Genomic DNA, 14880 nt, shown 5'->3' with positions numbered 1-14880 from the left:
GGAGTACTAGAGGATTGGTGTAAGAATGTCTACAGTGGTTTAATATTTTTTTTTAGAGTTTTCCTTAACCTATTGGAGAAGTCTACATTATATAACTGTGTCTGGTTATCACTCCACATAATACTCTGGTGTTACGTATATGGACAACTAGCATTTGCAGCACCTTTCAAAATATTTTTTACTTCTCTAGTATAAAACACGTTTTCTCTTTACTGGATTCCAGATATGCATGTAAATCCATATAAGGGTGATTTGTGGAAAAAGTCAGCTGAACAGGTAAGGTGAAAGCTTTCTGAGATGGATATGGCATAGAGGAAAGCTGATTTGGGTGAAAGAATAGCAATAAAATGAAGTGACTTTGCAAGTAAAGGTGCTAACATAGATATGAATCAAAATGTGGAAGCAAAATGTGAGAAGGCACAAAGATTCACCTGTGGGCTGTGACACAAGCAGGGTTGGAATTACAGGGATCTTAGAGGAAGAAGACTGAGCACTTTTGAGATAATTTGGAAGAAAAGAGGAGCTCATGGAAGGGTTGCAAGTAGTTTAAAAAAATAAATTAAAAATCTAGTTTTGGATGGATGAGGAATTGTAATTATCTGCTGAAGAAAGTGGCAGAGCATTTCTGTTCTACTCAAGTAGTCAGTGCATGTGTTGTCTTTGCCCTGCTGTTATAGAGTTGGTTTTTCTTTTGTTGTGGCTGGTTTAATTCTTGGAAGTCTAGATGGTTGTGGACCATTTTGCACAGAGTTTGATTTATACCTGACTCTGTGTTCTTGAACTTAGTATAGGAAATATTTAGAAAATGCTGTATTTTTATTCTCAAACTCATGTATGTGAAAAGTCTTCTTAATACTCCTTAGATTTTTTTTTTAACAGATTAGATTAAGGAAGTTAGATATATTGTTTTAGCACAGTTGTCTTCTATTGTGAATCTGCAGCAGTGATTTTTTTTTTCCCCTAGAATTATCTCTAATATATGCTACTAGTTTTTAAAGTAAATAACCAAAAATAGCAAAGAAGCTTTTTGTGCATCAAAGAATGGAAATCATTCAAAAGATAAAATAATTCTGTTCTTTTGACAAAATTTTGTTAAGACATAACAAGAAAGCTTTCTTAGTTAGCAGATGATTTTTGTATTGGTTTTTCCTTTTTCAGTGGGAGTTATATAGATTATTTTTTTTTAGGGTTTTTTATTACTGGATGCATCAGTATCCAGTGTAATGTTGGAATCTTCTTTAGAGCCTGTCAATTTTTGTGTAAGGATTAGTACAAGTTTGTAAAGCATGTAACCAGACTTTGTGCAGGGTTTTTTAATACTACACTTAAAATCAATGTTGGGCACTTAAGTTACGTGCAGTATCTGTACTCATTTAGGAGTGCTTTGTGGGAGTTTTCAATCCAGTACAATTTAAATGTCATGTAAAAGTCAGATCAAGATCATCAAAATAAAGCCCAACTTTTCTTCACAATCTTCTGTCTTGATTTTGACGAAGTTTTGGACTTTTACTTGTATGACTTGCTTCCAGATTTTAGAGAAATGGGATTATGAAAGTTTAAAGAAGCCTTAAGCGTGGCAATTGTACTGCATTCTGGTAGCAGCTGAGCAGTTCAGAAGAAACAAAGTTGTAACTCTAAAGTTAAAACTTCTTGGCATAGCACCATGTGGGATTGTGTGAATTCTTATGAGTCCTCGTGGACTGAAACTTCCTGAATACTCCAGAAATACTAAGTAGTGGTGCTGCTAGAGCATGGGCATGGTCTGAGCCAACACAATACCGGTGGCTGTCTTCCTAGCAAGAAATTCTTGTGTAGTTACAGGTGCTATGGAAAATTTCCAGTACCGTGAAATGAAATATAATCCTCTCTGAATAGGAAGAGCATCAAATGCCATTAAGAGTGGGCATCTTCCAAAGTTAGAATTAATATGCGTGATTCTAACTTTGCTTGTTCCACTATCATTATGCTTAATTACAGCTTTACTTATTAAAAGCCGTACTTAATCAAGCGGATAAAACCCTAGATTTACTTTGAAACTCAGTTAAAGGCTGTTTAACTCTTCTGAAGGAAAATCACTTGGATTTTTCTGTTTTGTGTTTTAATTTGGGCTTTTTCTTTTTTCGCTTCTGTCTGAGGATTGAGAAGATGTTACTTTGAATAAAGACGTGCCTTGGTGTTGGCAGCCCCCCTGCTTCTCATGAACATAATTGTTTTTTCCAGTATTAGGTTTTATTAGATACGGTTCATTTCATAAATGCACTTACTGAAGTTATTTGTACAGTAGATCTTTGCACTAGTGTAAAAATGCAAATTTGGAGAGAATATATATCTTCCAAGGTTACATATTACTGCCATTTTTTAAATACTTTGTGGTGTGTTTATTTTTGATACCATTTTCTGCTCATTAAAAGTAGTAGATACGACCAGACAATATTTTGGTAGAAATTTAGCCAGGAACAGTTGGCTTCTGCAGCAGTATTTTGTGACTAACCTGCTCTTGAGAATAGTGCAACATCAGGACGATTTTAGCTCTTTATAAGTAGCATGATGCTCTGCACCACAAACACAACAAACCAAGCAACATTTCTGTAAACTTGCTTACAGCAGGTTCTTGCAGGGATTATGGTGGGTCGCTGAGGGAATGCCTTTTGGCACTAGTCTTTTTGCAATGGCTGTTCTGAGTCAGGAAGATTAAATTTTGGTTTGCATCTGCTAATAGAAATGAGAGATCTGCTCAGAGCAAACTTAGTAAGTAGATGTAGTATCTTTCATAGGTGAAATTGATTTATTTGAAAAATATAAGATATTGTGTTCTTAAAATCTTCAGGTAAGCAGATGTTGTTGGGGGATGAGGAAGCTGCCAGTTTTACAGGAAAACATACCCTGGTACTGCAGGCTTCACTACTTGCCATGTGCTACTAAATGGAGGGTATTGTGGTTAGCTTGAAAGCTGCTATTTCTATTTCAGGTCCAAAGGCTTTGTTCTTGCAATGCTTTCTATTTCAAACAGTATCAGTTAGTATAATGAAAGCTTATTCCTTTTACCCAGAAATGATTTCTACCTGTTCTCTAAGACTAGTAGAAATACCATTACCTCTATCAGTGATTATATTGGCAATTGTGGTGTTTAATGTACATTTTTTTCAGACGTGATTTGTACACAGCTTCTCAGAGAACAGCAGATGATAAATTTCTGACTTACTGGGTAATTTTGGATGTGTTAACCTGCGCTGGGATGGAAATCAGAATGCTGCCTAACATTTTTCTAACTGTTGATTAAGAATATAGTTATTTCAGTACATTTCTTAGATGAGATGTCTGGTGTGCATGTCTGAGATTTGCAGCTAGCTTGAAACAATTTTTTTCCTTCTTACGCCATTTATTGTAGAGTAGAAAGCAATTGAAAAAAAGGATAATCCAACTCTCAGATTGAGTTGAATGAACTACCCATGAGTGAAATGGAGAAGCTGCTTCAGTACTTAACCTGATTGCAGTATGTCTAGCTGCCAGTGCAGTTTAGTGCTTTGGCCATTACTACTGGGTGAATGTTTTGACTTCGCAGTGGGTTGTCATATGAACATCAATTTTAAATGGATATGTTTTAAAATACTTGGCCTAAATCAACATCATCATGAAGCTTAATTTTTTTTTCAAATCAAGTAAGTTTATAGTCATCCTAGTATACAGTTTTTCTTTTAGGCATGCAGTAGCATCAGATAAGTACGAAGACTTTTCCTCAGAGGTGCAATCCTGGTTTTGAAAATATCTAGTACATCCTTATCCTAGAAAAATTTTAGGTCACTTTATTCTGCTAATAATTTGTGAATAACTGAGGGAAAATTAGCCAGATGAAAATATTTGACTGGACTTTGATAACAACAAAGTGTTGTAAAAATTAGATGAGTGTCCTCTCTGGCTGAAAGTGATACCTAAGGAAAGGTGTAATAACAGGACAAGGATATGTGATACTTAATGTTGTTACTTTCTATTCTTCAACTTTCTATTCTTCAACCATTTGCGCTTTACAACAACCCTGAGCCAAATGTGATTTTAAAGTGCTTCATAAATTCCTCCATTCTCTTTTGTACTACAGTAAAATTTTGCTGTCCTGTATTGATTGTCCTACCCTGTATTGATTTAAATAAAGATTTGCCAGGAGTTTCACAGCTTTAATTACATGATATTTATTACTTTTTTTGTGCGTATTTTTTTTTTAAACCTGTCTCCTGCCGGCTGAATTCCTGATACAGATGTAAGAGTGACCAGCAGACTGTTAATCTCGATTCACCCTTTCCATGTCACTCATGGCTTTATCTCTCTATTGCTTCTACCCTTGGTGCGGTCAACCAACCATAGTGATTTCTGTGCTAGCAATAAGGCAGACTCTGCTTTTCACCTTTTTATTTTGTTCCAGTATCTACTTTTCAAGAAACTTCTGTCCAAATAAGTATTTGTGTACTTGCTGATTGATAGAATAAATTTGGCTGGCTTCTAGTGAATTCTGCTCAACCTTCTTTTTAATTTTTTTTGTTACCAAATACTTCTTTTTTAAAAAAATAATTTAAAAGTAAATTAACTAAGGAATTATGTAGTGAAACTCTAAAACACCCAGCATTAGTTAAACTTTTCAGGCATCTTTACTGTATATGTGATGGTGGTATTCTTCTCTAATGCTGGAAGTAGAGGTGCGTAGGGTTTACCTTATCAGTACCTACCCTTAAATGATAAGTCATGTACATAACTCCCAAGTACTTTTTTGAAAGTGTAATGAGTTTACTACCCTTGTTTTGTGAAATATGTTCCATACCTTTCCTCTTCTCCCTCGACATGTTTATGCCTCTCTGGAGGCTGCTTAGGCTTCGGTACAGAAGACAGTGTGAATACACACATACTGAATACAGTTACATTCTTGAAACTAGAAAATAAATTGATACACTTGGACAGCAACGCTATAAAAAGGGCTATAATGGTAGGAACAGATAGGTTAAGGGAACAATGAGAAATATTCTCACATGCAACGAATTTAAAACCTGAAAGAATGTACTCATTCTGTTTTCTCCTTGTGAGAAGAAAAAAGCATCAGGCAAAGAGGAATTCTAAACCTCCAACTTCTGCAGCAGAGATCGTGGCTTGTCAACCCAAAATGTGTGGCTACCTTAAAGGGCAAGTGGTGGGTGAATACGGATAGTTGATATGGCGTATTTTAAGGAGACTTTAATTTTAGCAAAACCTGTTAGCAGTCAAGATGAATGTGAAAACCTTCAGCCATTGTGATTTTTTTTTCCCCTACAAGTTACTGCCTAGCTATGCCAAACTATGAAAATATAAATGTAACTGCAGTAGAAATTAGAGCTGACAAATGTTCATTTTTGAGGGACTATTGCCTCCATTATTTTAGCAATAGCATTGGCACAGCTTTTAACATGTCATCAGTGTTTCTAAGATAAGCACCAGTCTTCTGTTTCTTTTCAGGGTTTTACAGTGTGGCCTGCCAAATCACTATTGCTCCAGGCTGAAAATTTTTGGCGTTTCTTATCCAAAGAACAAGTTTTAAATTGCAGTGGTATATTGAAGTATAGCAGCCAAAACACAAAATTACAAATTAGCATTTTAAATACCGTTCCAATTCTCTGTAACTCAAAAATTGTTTTTAAAATTAAACCTTTAAATTTGAAGTCAATTCTTAACATTGAGAAGAGTGTTAATTGAATAGAAGCATCAGATTTGTTTGGTAATGGATAAAATTTTCAAAGCATAAATCATCCATAGTATATCATAACTTAAAAAAATAATTACAGGTAATAATGCTATAGGGATTCTTGGCAAAAAAAAAAAAGTGTATTGAGAATTGTACTTTTTTATATGACAGGTTAGTACCGTGAACAGGAACCTTTAGAATTCTTTTGTATAGAAAGGTAAATTTGTTTAACACTGAAATAAACAACTGACTGTAATAGATAAGGCTTTCGGAATAGTTTTACATGAAGGATAACCTTGGGAAGCCTTTTTCTGTGTGAAACTCAATCAGTATAATAAATATATTATTTACATGAATGTATTAGCAGAGGGCTGGATTTGATGTTTCAGGAGGCTTGTTCAAGTCTTGTGTTTGTGGCTTACAGAAATGAATGTGCTCAGCATGCAGACATGTTTCTATTATATTCTCTTGGCTACAAGAGGATAATTACGTAAAGTAGATATATGAAGAAGTTCTTTGTAAAGACAATCAGTGCTATGAGTGCTGGAAGTACTTAACAAACAAACAAAAAAATCCCTTTATAGAGGTTCTTTTTTAAAAAACGAGGTAGGGAGTCATAATGAATCCAGGCAATAGTGCATCTTCTTTCCAAATCATGTGTTTTAGGCTTGGAAGTCTTTAATTACTGGAGCTTTTACCATTGCAGGTTGAAGTATAAAATGCAGCATATTGTTACATTATCTGTAACAAAAAGTCACTGCTGTGGTGTATTTATTAGTCCTTTGTGCTATCTTGTGTGATAGCAACATTAGTTTCATACAGTTTATTTTTGATTGAGCAGTTCATTTTTGTTTTATTGGTTATTTCTGGCCTTCTCTCTGTGCAGGTGAAAATTGTATACATGGTCTTTTTATTTATTTGTTTTGCTGATAGGCTTTTAAGAAAAATGGTCTATATTAGTATGTAGTATGTCTGTGTTTACATTGAATTCAGCTTCTTTTAAGGTTTCTAGGAGATGAGGAGCCTCTGAGATAGATTTCTTTTTAACTTCCTTGCCTGTGTGTGGATGAAAATGGTCTTCCCACCTCCAGTATCCTGTCCATCCCCTCTCTTTACCTCATACATTCTTCTCACTGGTGCCTCTTCCTTGTGGCCTCTGTCCCCCTGCTCTGCTCTCTCTCCCTTGCCCCACTTGTGCCTGTGCCTCAGCAGACATTGCCTGACCCCTCGTGTACTGCCTGTCAGCGAGATGAAGGAAGGGAGATCTGGTCCACATGGCTGTACCATAAGGCAAGTGCTGCCTATAACAAGCTGGAGCAAACCTAAACTGAGAAGCACAGAGGAGGTATTAAATGTAGGACAAGATTTTAAGTTGTGCAGAGCATGTCATGGTATCGTGTACTGTGCAGTGCTTGGGTAGGCCAAGGATGCAGCATGTGAAATGGTTGTTGACAAAGGACTTGGAAGTAATGGAGTGCCTCCAAAGCTGGTCTCGCTGCAGGGTCTGTTCATGTTACTGGTATGTCCTGTATATCCTTCAATAAGGGAAAGATTTAAAAAAAAAAAAAAAAAATTTATGCTTCTGATGTGTTTGATAGTTTTGTGCCTTCTTTTCTGCCACAAGCAAATGAATTTGCCATGTCAGATTCATTCTTAAGTTGTACCCCAAAAACCATAACTTGCTGTTTGAGAGAAGTATTGAAGGAATAGAGAGGCAATGATAAAAATACTTACTGTAACAGCTTGTAGGTAGATGCCATCTCAGTGTATAGAAACCTTCACTTCTGTGCCTCCATTGAATGAAGTAACGATATTAATTACTCTTTCAGCCCTTTCCTTTGGAGACAGAAAGCAAGTATGAATTACCTCTCTGTAGCCTTCTGCAGAAGGCTGAACTTCTTACAAAGTGCAATCGCTGTTACAATTCCATAAGATATATGAGTAACCAAAATTGCATTAAGTACTATGGGGTGTATCTTTAAACCATACATAATCCGAGAATTGGATATGGTTTTCAGATAGCAAATAATACTAAAGTACAGTTATCTTCAATATATGGAGTTTCAGAAATTGTATGTTGAATGATTTTTATTTTTTTTTATTTTTTTTTATATGTGTGTGTGTTTCTGGTTTGTATGCTGTCTCAGCACTTCACATGAAAAGCAATGTAAAGCTATTTTAAGTGTGTGTTACTGCACAGCCATTACACTTTTATGATTTGAATCTTCAGAGCAGATAATAGTCTTTGATAAAATACATACTTGTTGAATTAAGGTTTGTAGCCACGTACTCTCATTGTCTGTTTAAATTGAAATGCCTAATGAATGTTTTAAATGGTAATACGATCTGCAATACACTTACTAAATAATACAATTCCTTCTTAGTCTATTGAGCTGTTGAGATATTGCTTGCAAGACTACCATGTCCGAAGGGGAATGAACATGAAAGATGGCTTTACTTTTGGAAAGCTAGTTTTTTCCAGTCGCTTTCTATTACCAGTGAAGAAAAAAATCTGAATGATAGCTCAAGGGTACTGAAGTTTAGCCTCAAAAAAAAAAAAAAGAAAGATTAAAAATAAACACAAAAAAAGCCCAACAAATCCCAAACTCCCCCCCCAACTAAGCCCAAACAAAAACAAAAAAAACAAACCAAAACAAAACAAAAAAAAAAAACAAACAAACAAAAGCAACCCATCTTTGAAGGATCATGAGGACTGGGGGAGGTCTCCGTTAACTGGAAGAAAGCAGATTGTGCACCAGTCTTGAAAAAGGATGAGAAGGATAATGCAGGGGAAGCAGTCAATGGGCTATATCTCAATCCTTAGGAAAGTCATGGAATTGGTCCTCTTGGAACTTACTTCTAGGCACATGAAGGAGAAAGTGATTGATAATAGCTAGTGTGGATTTACCAAGGGTAAATAAGTGCTTAACCAATGTGATTCTGTTTTATGAGATGACTAGATCTGTGAATGAGGGGAGAGCACGTTGGGGGTGGGCACCAACCTTGACTTTAGCAAGGCTTTGAACCTTTGCTGCAGCACCATCCTTGTGCCATAGTCTAGATGAGTGTACTGCTGGATATGTAGAAATACTGGATTGTCAGGTATAAAGGGTACTGGCTAAGGGTTCATATTCTGCCTGGAAGCTGGTTATAAGTGGTGTTCTTTAGGGTCCATCTTGTTTATATCTTATCAGTGAGCTAGAGAGGAGATGGCATGTTAAGTTTGCAGACAACACCAAACTAGGGGGTGCAGTCAATACACATGAAGGTGTATTCAGAAGGACTTATACCTCTAGGCTAGGAACCTCTTGAAATTGAAGCAGAGATGATAAGTCCTACTCCTGGAATATGCTGACCTCCTGCAGCGGTACCGCAGTGGTACCGGCACCTTACTGGTGATGAGGACTAACACTGTACTGGTCTGCATCATTAAGAGCGCAGCCAGGATATTGAGGGAAGAGATCATTCTTCTTTATGTGGCATTTGTTGGACAAAAGCCCTAAGCAGCATGGTCTGAATTCAGTGCTAACCCTGCTCGGAGGAGGAGGATGGGCTAGGAGACCTTCCAAAGTTTGCTTCCACCTGAATAATTCTGTGATTCATTTAAATTATATTTAAGCTTCTCAGAATGTGCCTCCTTTTTATGTTCAAGTGTTCAGGTTGTTACTTTCAAACCTTTATGTGTAATCCTGAAAGACAGCTCCAGGATAGTCAGGTGAAAAAAAAAACACGTAAATGTTATGTTAATCATTATAAAACTGTATTGTAGCAACATAGTAGGGTATGATACAGATCTGTGCTTTGTTTTCCAGTGATTTTTTGGTGTTCTTTACTTTGAATTTTTGAAAAATGGGTTAACACTTGTTCTTTAGTTCTTCATTCACAGAGTGGGAATAGTATCTCTGTCAAGCTTTCTCACCCATGTAATTCTTAATTTTGAAATATCTAGTTCTGCCTCTGAGTCCATTCAGTGTAGATTTGTCTTGGCAGAGTCAGAATGTTAGTATTTTTCCTGATCACTTACATTGCTTACATATGTTGCCTCTCTTTGTAGGTCTCTGATCTCCATCTGCACTGCAGTTTAAATGTACTTTGATACATTAATTTCTCTCTGCTTTAGCTAGCGGATCAGTTTATTACAAGTTATTCCAACGCAGTTAGACAGACCTATGTTGCCAGTTTATTACAAGCTTTCAGTGTCTTACCCCTGTAAATGTTTTTGTGTTGAAAGGCTCTTTCTGAAAATCACTAGTTGCAACTGTTGATGAGTTGCATGCTCGTGTTCGGACAGAGGTGACAAGTGGCATCTTCCCATTTGCCAGAGATGCTAGGTCACCATGCTGGTTCATTTTCTGATGGCCGGTCTCTTGGGTGGTTTCATAGACGATAATGCAGAACAAATTGTATTTGTATCCTTTTCTCAAGTGAAAAGTAAAACTAAGTAGTCTGGGAGTCTTGGACCTTTTTTTGTTACAGATATTTAAAGGGACACTGGTAATCCGTGAGATAACAAACTGAAAGAATTATTTTGTGTGGCTTCCCCTCTGGCTTGTTTTTTCTATACACTTCACCGCATTTCGGATACAGTAGATTTCATTGATTGGTGAACCGAATACATCCTTTCATATGCTGTACAAGGAGTTTTGGGGTGCAAATACACTGATTAATCAAGGAAATTAAAAAGAGAGGACAAATCCTGCAAACGCTAAAGTAAAAGTGCAAGGGGTACATGTACTTTTTTGGAATTTGTTTCTTACTGGACAGCAGCAGTCGCGTTTGCGAATACATTAAATTATGAGGCAGTAACTCATGGTGTACATCATGGTTTGCTCTGTAATCACTTTATATTATAGAAAAGCTTGCCATTAGCTGACCTTCAACCTCTTCAGGGATTGAACAGTTACTTTCCTCCTGTACCAATGTCATTTGCAGTTTCTTTAAAGCTTGCTTATTTCTAAAACCACTTTAATGTTGATTTATCTGGGGATTAGACCCACTGTGAAGTAATAATAATTTGAATAATTATTGTTGCTTTCAAGGACTTAGAAACTGTTTTTCCTCAGCTGAATTGTTGGATTTAAGTGTTGTGGGAAATTGTGTAGTGTTGCCTAACACTTTGTATTCACAGCTTGCACAGATTTATTTCAAGCATTAGCATTTTTGTAATTTTGGGGAGTACAGACTCTGAGATAAGACTTTGAGATAAGTCTGTAACATAAATAACTTAAAGCTGCATGCTTCCAGTTTGCATGTTATAAACTAATTAAGTGGTTCTGTTCTTTAGTTGGTGTTCCTATGCTTCTCTCAGGGTTTGCTGCAGGGAAGTTGGGCAAATAAAAAATAAAGTCAATAGGACAGTGAGCTGTTGTAGTTTGGAAATGAAAGTGTAACTGAGGTTCTTCCTGTCTCCTAGTTGCTGTAGGGAAGAGGTCTGTAAATGCTTCTAATTTATCACTGTGGACACAAGTAAAACTTAAAAAAATTTAAAAATTGTAGTATTGGATTTGTGGTGAATTCTTTTGCTTTCCCTTTTTATTAACGTTTCTAGTTTGCAGCTAGTTTTTTTGGGGGTATTCTTTTTTTAACATACAACGTCAAAAATGATTGTATTTTCCACTCCAGGCAATTTAGAGGGCTGTTATTGCTAAACCTTCCTGTACTTTAATTGTTTATTGCCTTGTTTTAAATATACATTGCCAAATTTTGATGGTAGAAGTACTCCCTTAATGGAACTGTTAGTGACTGTTGGAAAAGCACAATGCAGCACACGCAGTTGTGTTCACACAAAGCAAAGAATAAACCTCTGTCTGTGAGTGTTCATTGATTTCAATAGGCTTTTCAGTAGCTCTGCATATTACAATTCTTAGCACCTAGAATACATTCATATTCATTACGGCAGTACAGTTCAGCTCCTGCTTGTGACTTGATTTTTTTTTTTTTTTTTTTTTTTTTTTTTTTTTTTTTTTTTTTCTTTTTTTCCCCTTCCTTCCCTACCCCTTTTCTACCGGAGCATGAAGTAGGATTATTTTTCTAGATCTGGTGATGTGTTCTAGAAGATGTTATGACTCTTTTCTCAGAATGATTGAAAATGCATCTTTTGACTTCTTCCATCTTGTAAGAAACACGTTAAATATTAGAAATACTTAAAAGCTTTCTGGAATCTTTCATGATGACCCTTGTGGCTGTTGAGACTGTGAGGTGCTGGGCATGTACAGCATGCAATCGTTTGTATGAACAATTAGTGGAGGAACTAATTGGTATGTAATAGTGCCATCTTTTAAATACTTGCTGCTTTATTTGAATGTATGGAGGATGGGGGGGAATTGGTTCATTGTATGCTGGGTATCTGTTTAAAATGGTTTTTTTGTTTGCTTGTAACTTGGCTTTATTATTTGAACACACATTTAAATCAAATGGTTTTCAGTAGTCTGCCCATGTTTTATTGTAGGAAATTGTAGTTATCTGTCTTTCGTGTTTAGACTTACTGATACAATGTTTGTTTTTCACTTACACACATAAACAAAAACAGTCTACTTCAAAGTAGTATTATGAGAGTTTAGCAAATAATTCCTGTTTCATTCACTCATAGCAAAATCTATAATCAGATACGATGTTCTTTGCCCTTATCTCTAACGTACAATTAACATCCCTACGAAATGAAACAGGCTTCTCTTTCTTAAAAAAGAGTACATTTGACAGTGTGAATTAATTGGATCCTTGTTTGTTTGAACAGCTTCATGTTTAAGAGATCTGATATCCCAGTAATGAGAAGTTCAGACAGCTATTTAGTTTGAGCATTTGATTAATGCATTTAATATGTTAATATATGACATACTGCCTTTGTAGATGAACCGACTAGTCCTAGTATTGACCATGATATTGCACACATTCCTGCTTCTGCTGTTATTTCTGCATCTGCTTCTCAAGCACCAGCTGTAACAACTGTTCCTCCCAGTCCCACATCTCCAATCCCTTTAATTCGGCGACAGCTTTCACATGATCATGGTGAGTGTTGATTTCATCTTTTTTTCTCATGTAACTTTTTCCTTTTGCATTCCAGGGAATAGGAGTGAAAACTGTAAATTCTTTATTGCTTGAAATAAATTGTAAAAATGTGTTTCAGTTTCCTGCATACTCAAAAGTTTCTGTTTGTTTGTAGAATCCATCCGGCCTAGTGTCCTGGATAGCCAGCCTGCTGCAAAAACTGAGAGATCAAAGTCATATGATGAAGGTCTAGATGACTACAGAGAAGAGGGAAAATCGTGAGTTCATGAAAAATATCAGTTAATTTGGAGATAAGTTTTTTAAAAGGTATAAAAATCTCATTTTAACATTTGTTTTTCTCCCAACAGATCCATTAAGCATGTATCTAGTTTAAAGGGAATTAAGGTAGGTAAATACATATATAACAACTCCTAAGAATTACACATACTGCTGTGACAAGTTGTATGAATTACACAACTTCATTATACAAAATGTGTTAAACACAGACATGAAGTTTATTGAAATTGCTGCTTTTCAAATTATTGATAGTTTGGATTGATTTTGATACTTAAATTGATTCTAATGTTCTTCCCCAGTTGATGTCGTATGCATCACATAGGTGAACATGGTCTCTTTTTCTACGCTCAACGTGTGGTCCTTGATTTTCGTTTTCCTCAGGCTCTGTAAACGAAGCATATCTATGGCATGCTTATGTAAAAACTTACTAAGGAGAGTCTAAGACTCCTGCAGTTTCTCAAAGTATTCTTGGGATATGTAAGATCCACTATTGTGTAGAAACTTTAGAAGTCGTATTTTCCCAGGAAGGTATTTCTAGGGGCATTTTTAAAGTGAGAAACATCTGGAATGTAGGGATTATAGAGAAATGTGTTTAGAAGTACATTGTGGGGTTCATTCTGTGATGTTTTCCTTAGGTCCCAGACAGCCAGAAATCAGAAGACTCTGGTTCCCGAAAAGATTCTTCTTCAGAGGTCTTTGGTGATGCCTCCAAGGAAGGATGGCTCCATTTTCGTCAGCTTGTTACAGATAAAGGAAAGGTACCTGTCACGTTTGGGTTTTTAACCTAGCACGAATACTAAGCTGGTGAAAAACTAAGATAAGAAAATTGAAACCTTACTGTTCTGCATTTTTAATTAAATTTTTTGGGTATGAACATCAGTAAGACTGACAAAATGTTAGACCTGTTAGAACATTAACTTTAGAGAATTCCTCAGCTGCTTTTACAGTCTCCTTTGTGCATTTCAAAGCATATGTGAATTAGTCATTAGAAATTAGTTTACTTAAGTGGTAAGAATCAGTCCGCTGATAATTGCAGTTAGTGGTTTTCCTGTTTGCTAAGAATGAAAAAAATGCAGTTTTCATGAATGTTGTAGGGTTGAGTTCAAATTGACCTTCTGCACAAGTACAAACTAACACATAGGGGAAATTGGGAATCTGGAATTGCAGTGGCATGTAAATGTGAGTCTGACTTGAATGAAGTTTAGAAGGCATGGGCAAGAATACACTGAATATTTTTTACTATATTTGTAATAATGCCTTTGTGAAATTCTAGCCACATTCTGTTTCTTCCTACTGTCATATGTGCACACATTTAATGGGTGATCAGGGAGGACAGGCTGTTGAGCAATTCACTTCTCTAATGGAGAGCAATTAGTGAATCCCACTTGTGTAGTCTTTCCACAGGTCATTCTTAAGAATAGTGTAGGTAGGTGGTGAATCTTTCTCTTTAAAATTTCTGGAGCTAGTTTTTGTAATCCAGAAACATTTATTGTAACAAATAAGCAAACTAATGTATTGGTGGTTGTTTTTTCAGCGAGTTGGCGGGAGCATTCGGCCATGGAAGCAATTATATGTTGTTCTTCGAGGTCATTCACTTTATTTGTACAAGGATAAAAAGGAACAAATGACCCCATCTGAAGAAGAACAGCCTATAAGCATCAACGCTTGTCTGATAGACATCTCGTACTGTGAAACCAAGAGGAAAAATGTATTTAGACTCACCACATCAGACTGCGAATATCTGTTTCAAGCTGAGGACAGAGATAATATGCTAGCATGGATTAAAGCAATACAAGACAACAGCAATTTAAATGATGAGGTAATCATATAATACATAATGCAGAAGCCATAGTTCTTGTCTTTTAAGTAAAAATTGATTGTGTTTTCTTGTAATACTTCAG

At 36.0% G+C, this 14880-nt stretch overlaps 1 protein-coding gene across 2 annotated transcripts in view; it reads left to right on the top strand.

The window, feature by feature from the left end:
- The window catches only part of ARHGAP21 (Rho GTPase activating protein 21), an 85754-nt gene that overhangs the window by 57128 nt on the left and 13746 nt on the right, over positions 1-14880 (top strand). For both annotated transcript variants that reach the window (XM_026843367.1, XM_026843368.1), the window contains 5 exons: positions 12545-12703; positions 12858-12960; positions 13051-13087; positions 13615-13737; positions 14514-14798. In XM_026843367.1, the coding sequence (XP_026699168.1) occupies positions 12545-12703; positions 12858-12960; positions 13051-13087; positions 13615-13737; positions 14514-14798 (707 nt within the window). The remainder of the gene's footprint in view (positions 1-12544; positions 12704-12857; positions 12961-13050; positions 13088-13614; positions 13738-14513; positions 14799-14880) is intronic.

The sequence above is a fragment of the Athene cunicularia genome (genome assembly GCF_003259725.1).
Source record: "Athene cunicularia isolate RWA chromosome 2 unlocalized genomic scaffold, athCun1 chr2_part1, whole genome shotgun sequence".
Lineage (NCBI taxonomy): Eukaryota > Metazoa > Chordata > Aves > Strigiformes > Strigidae > Athene > Athene cunicularia.
Note: the sequence above shows the minus strand (reverse complement) of the source record. Positions and strands in the feature narration are given on the sequence as shown.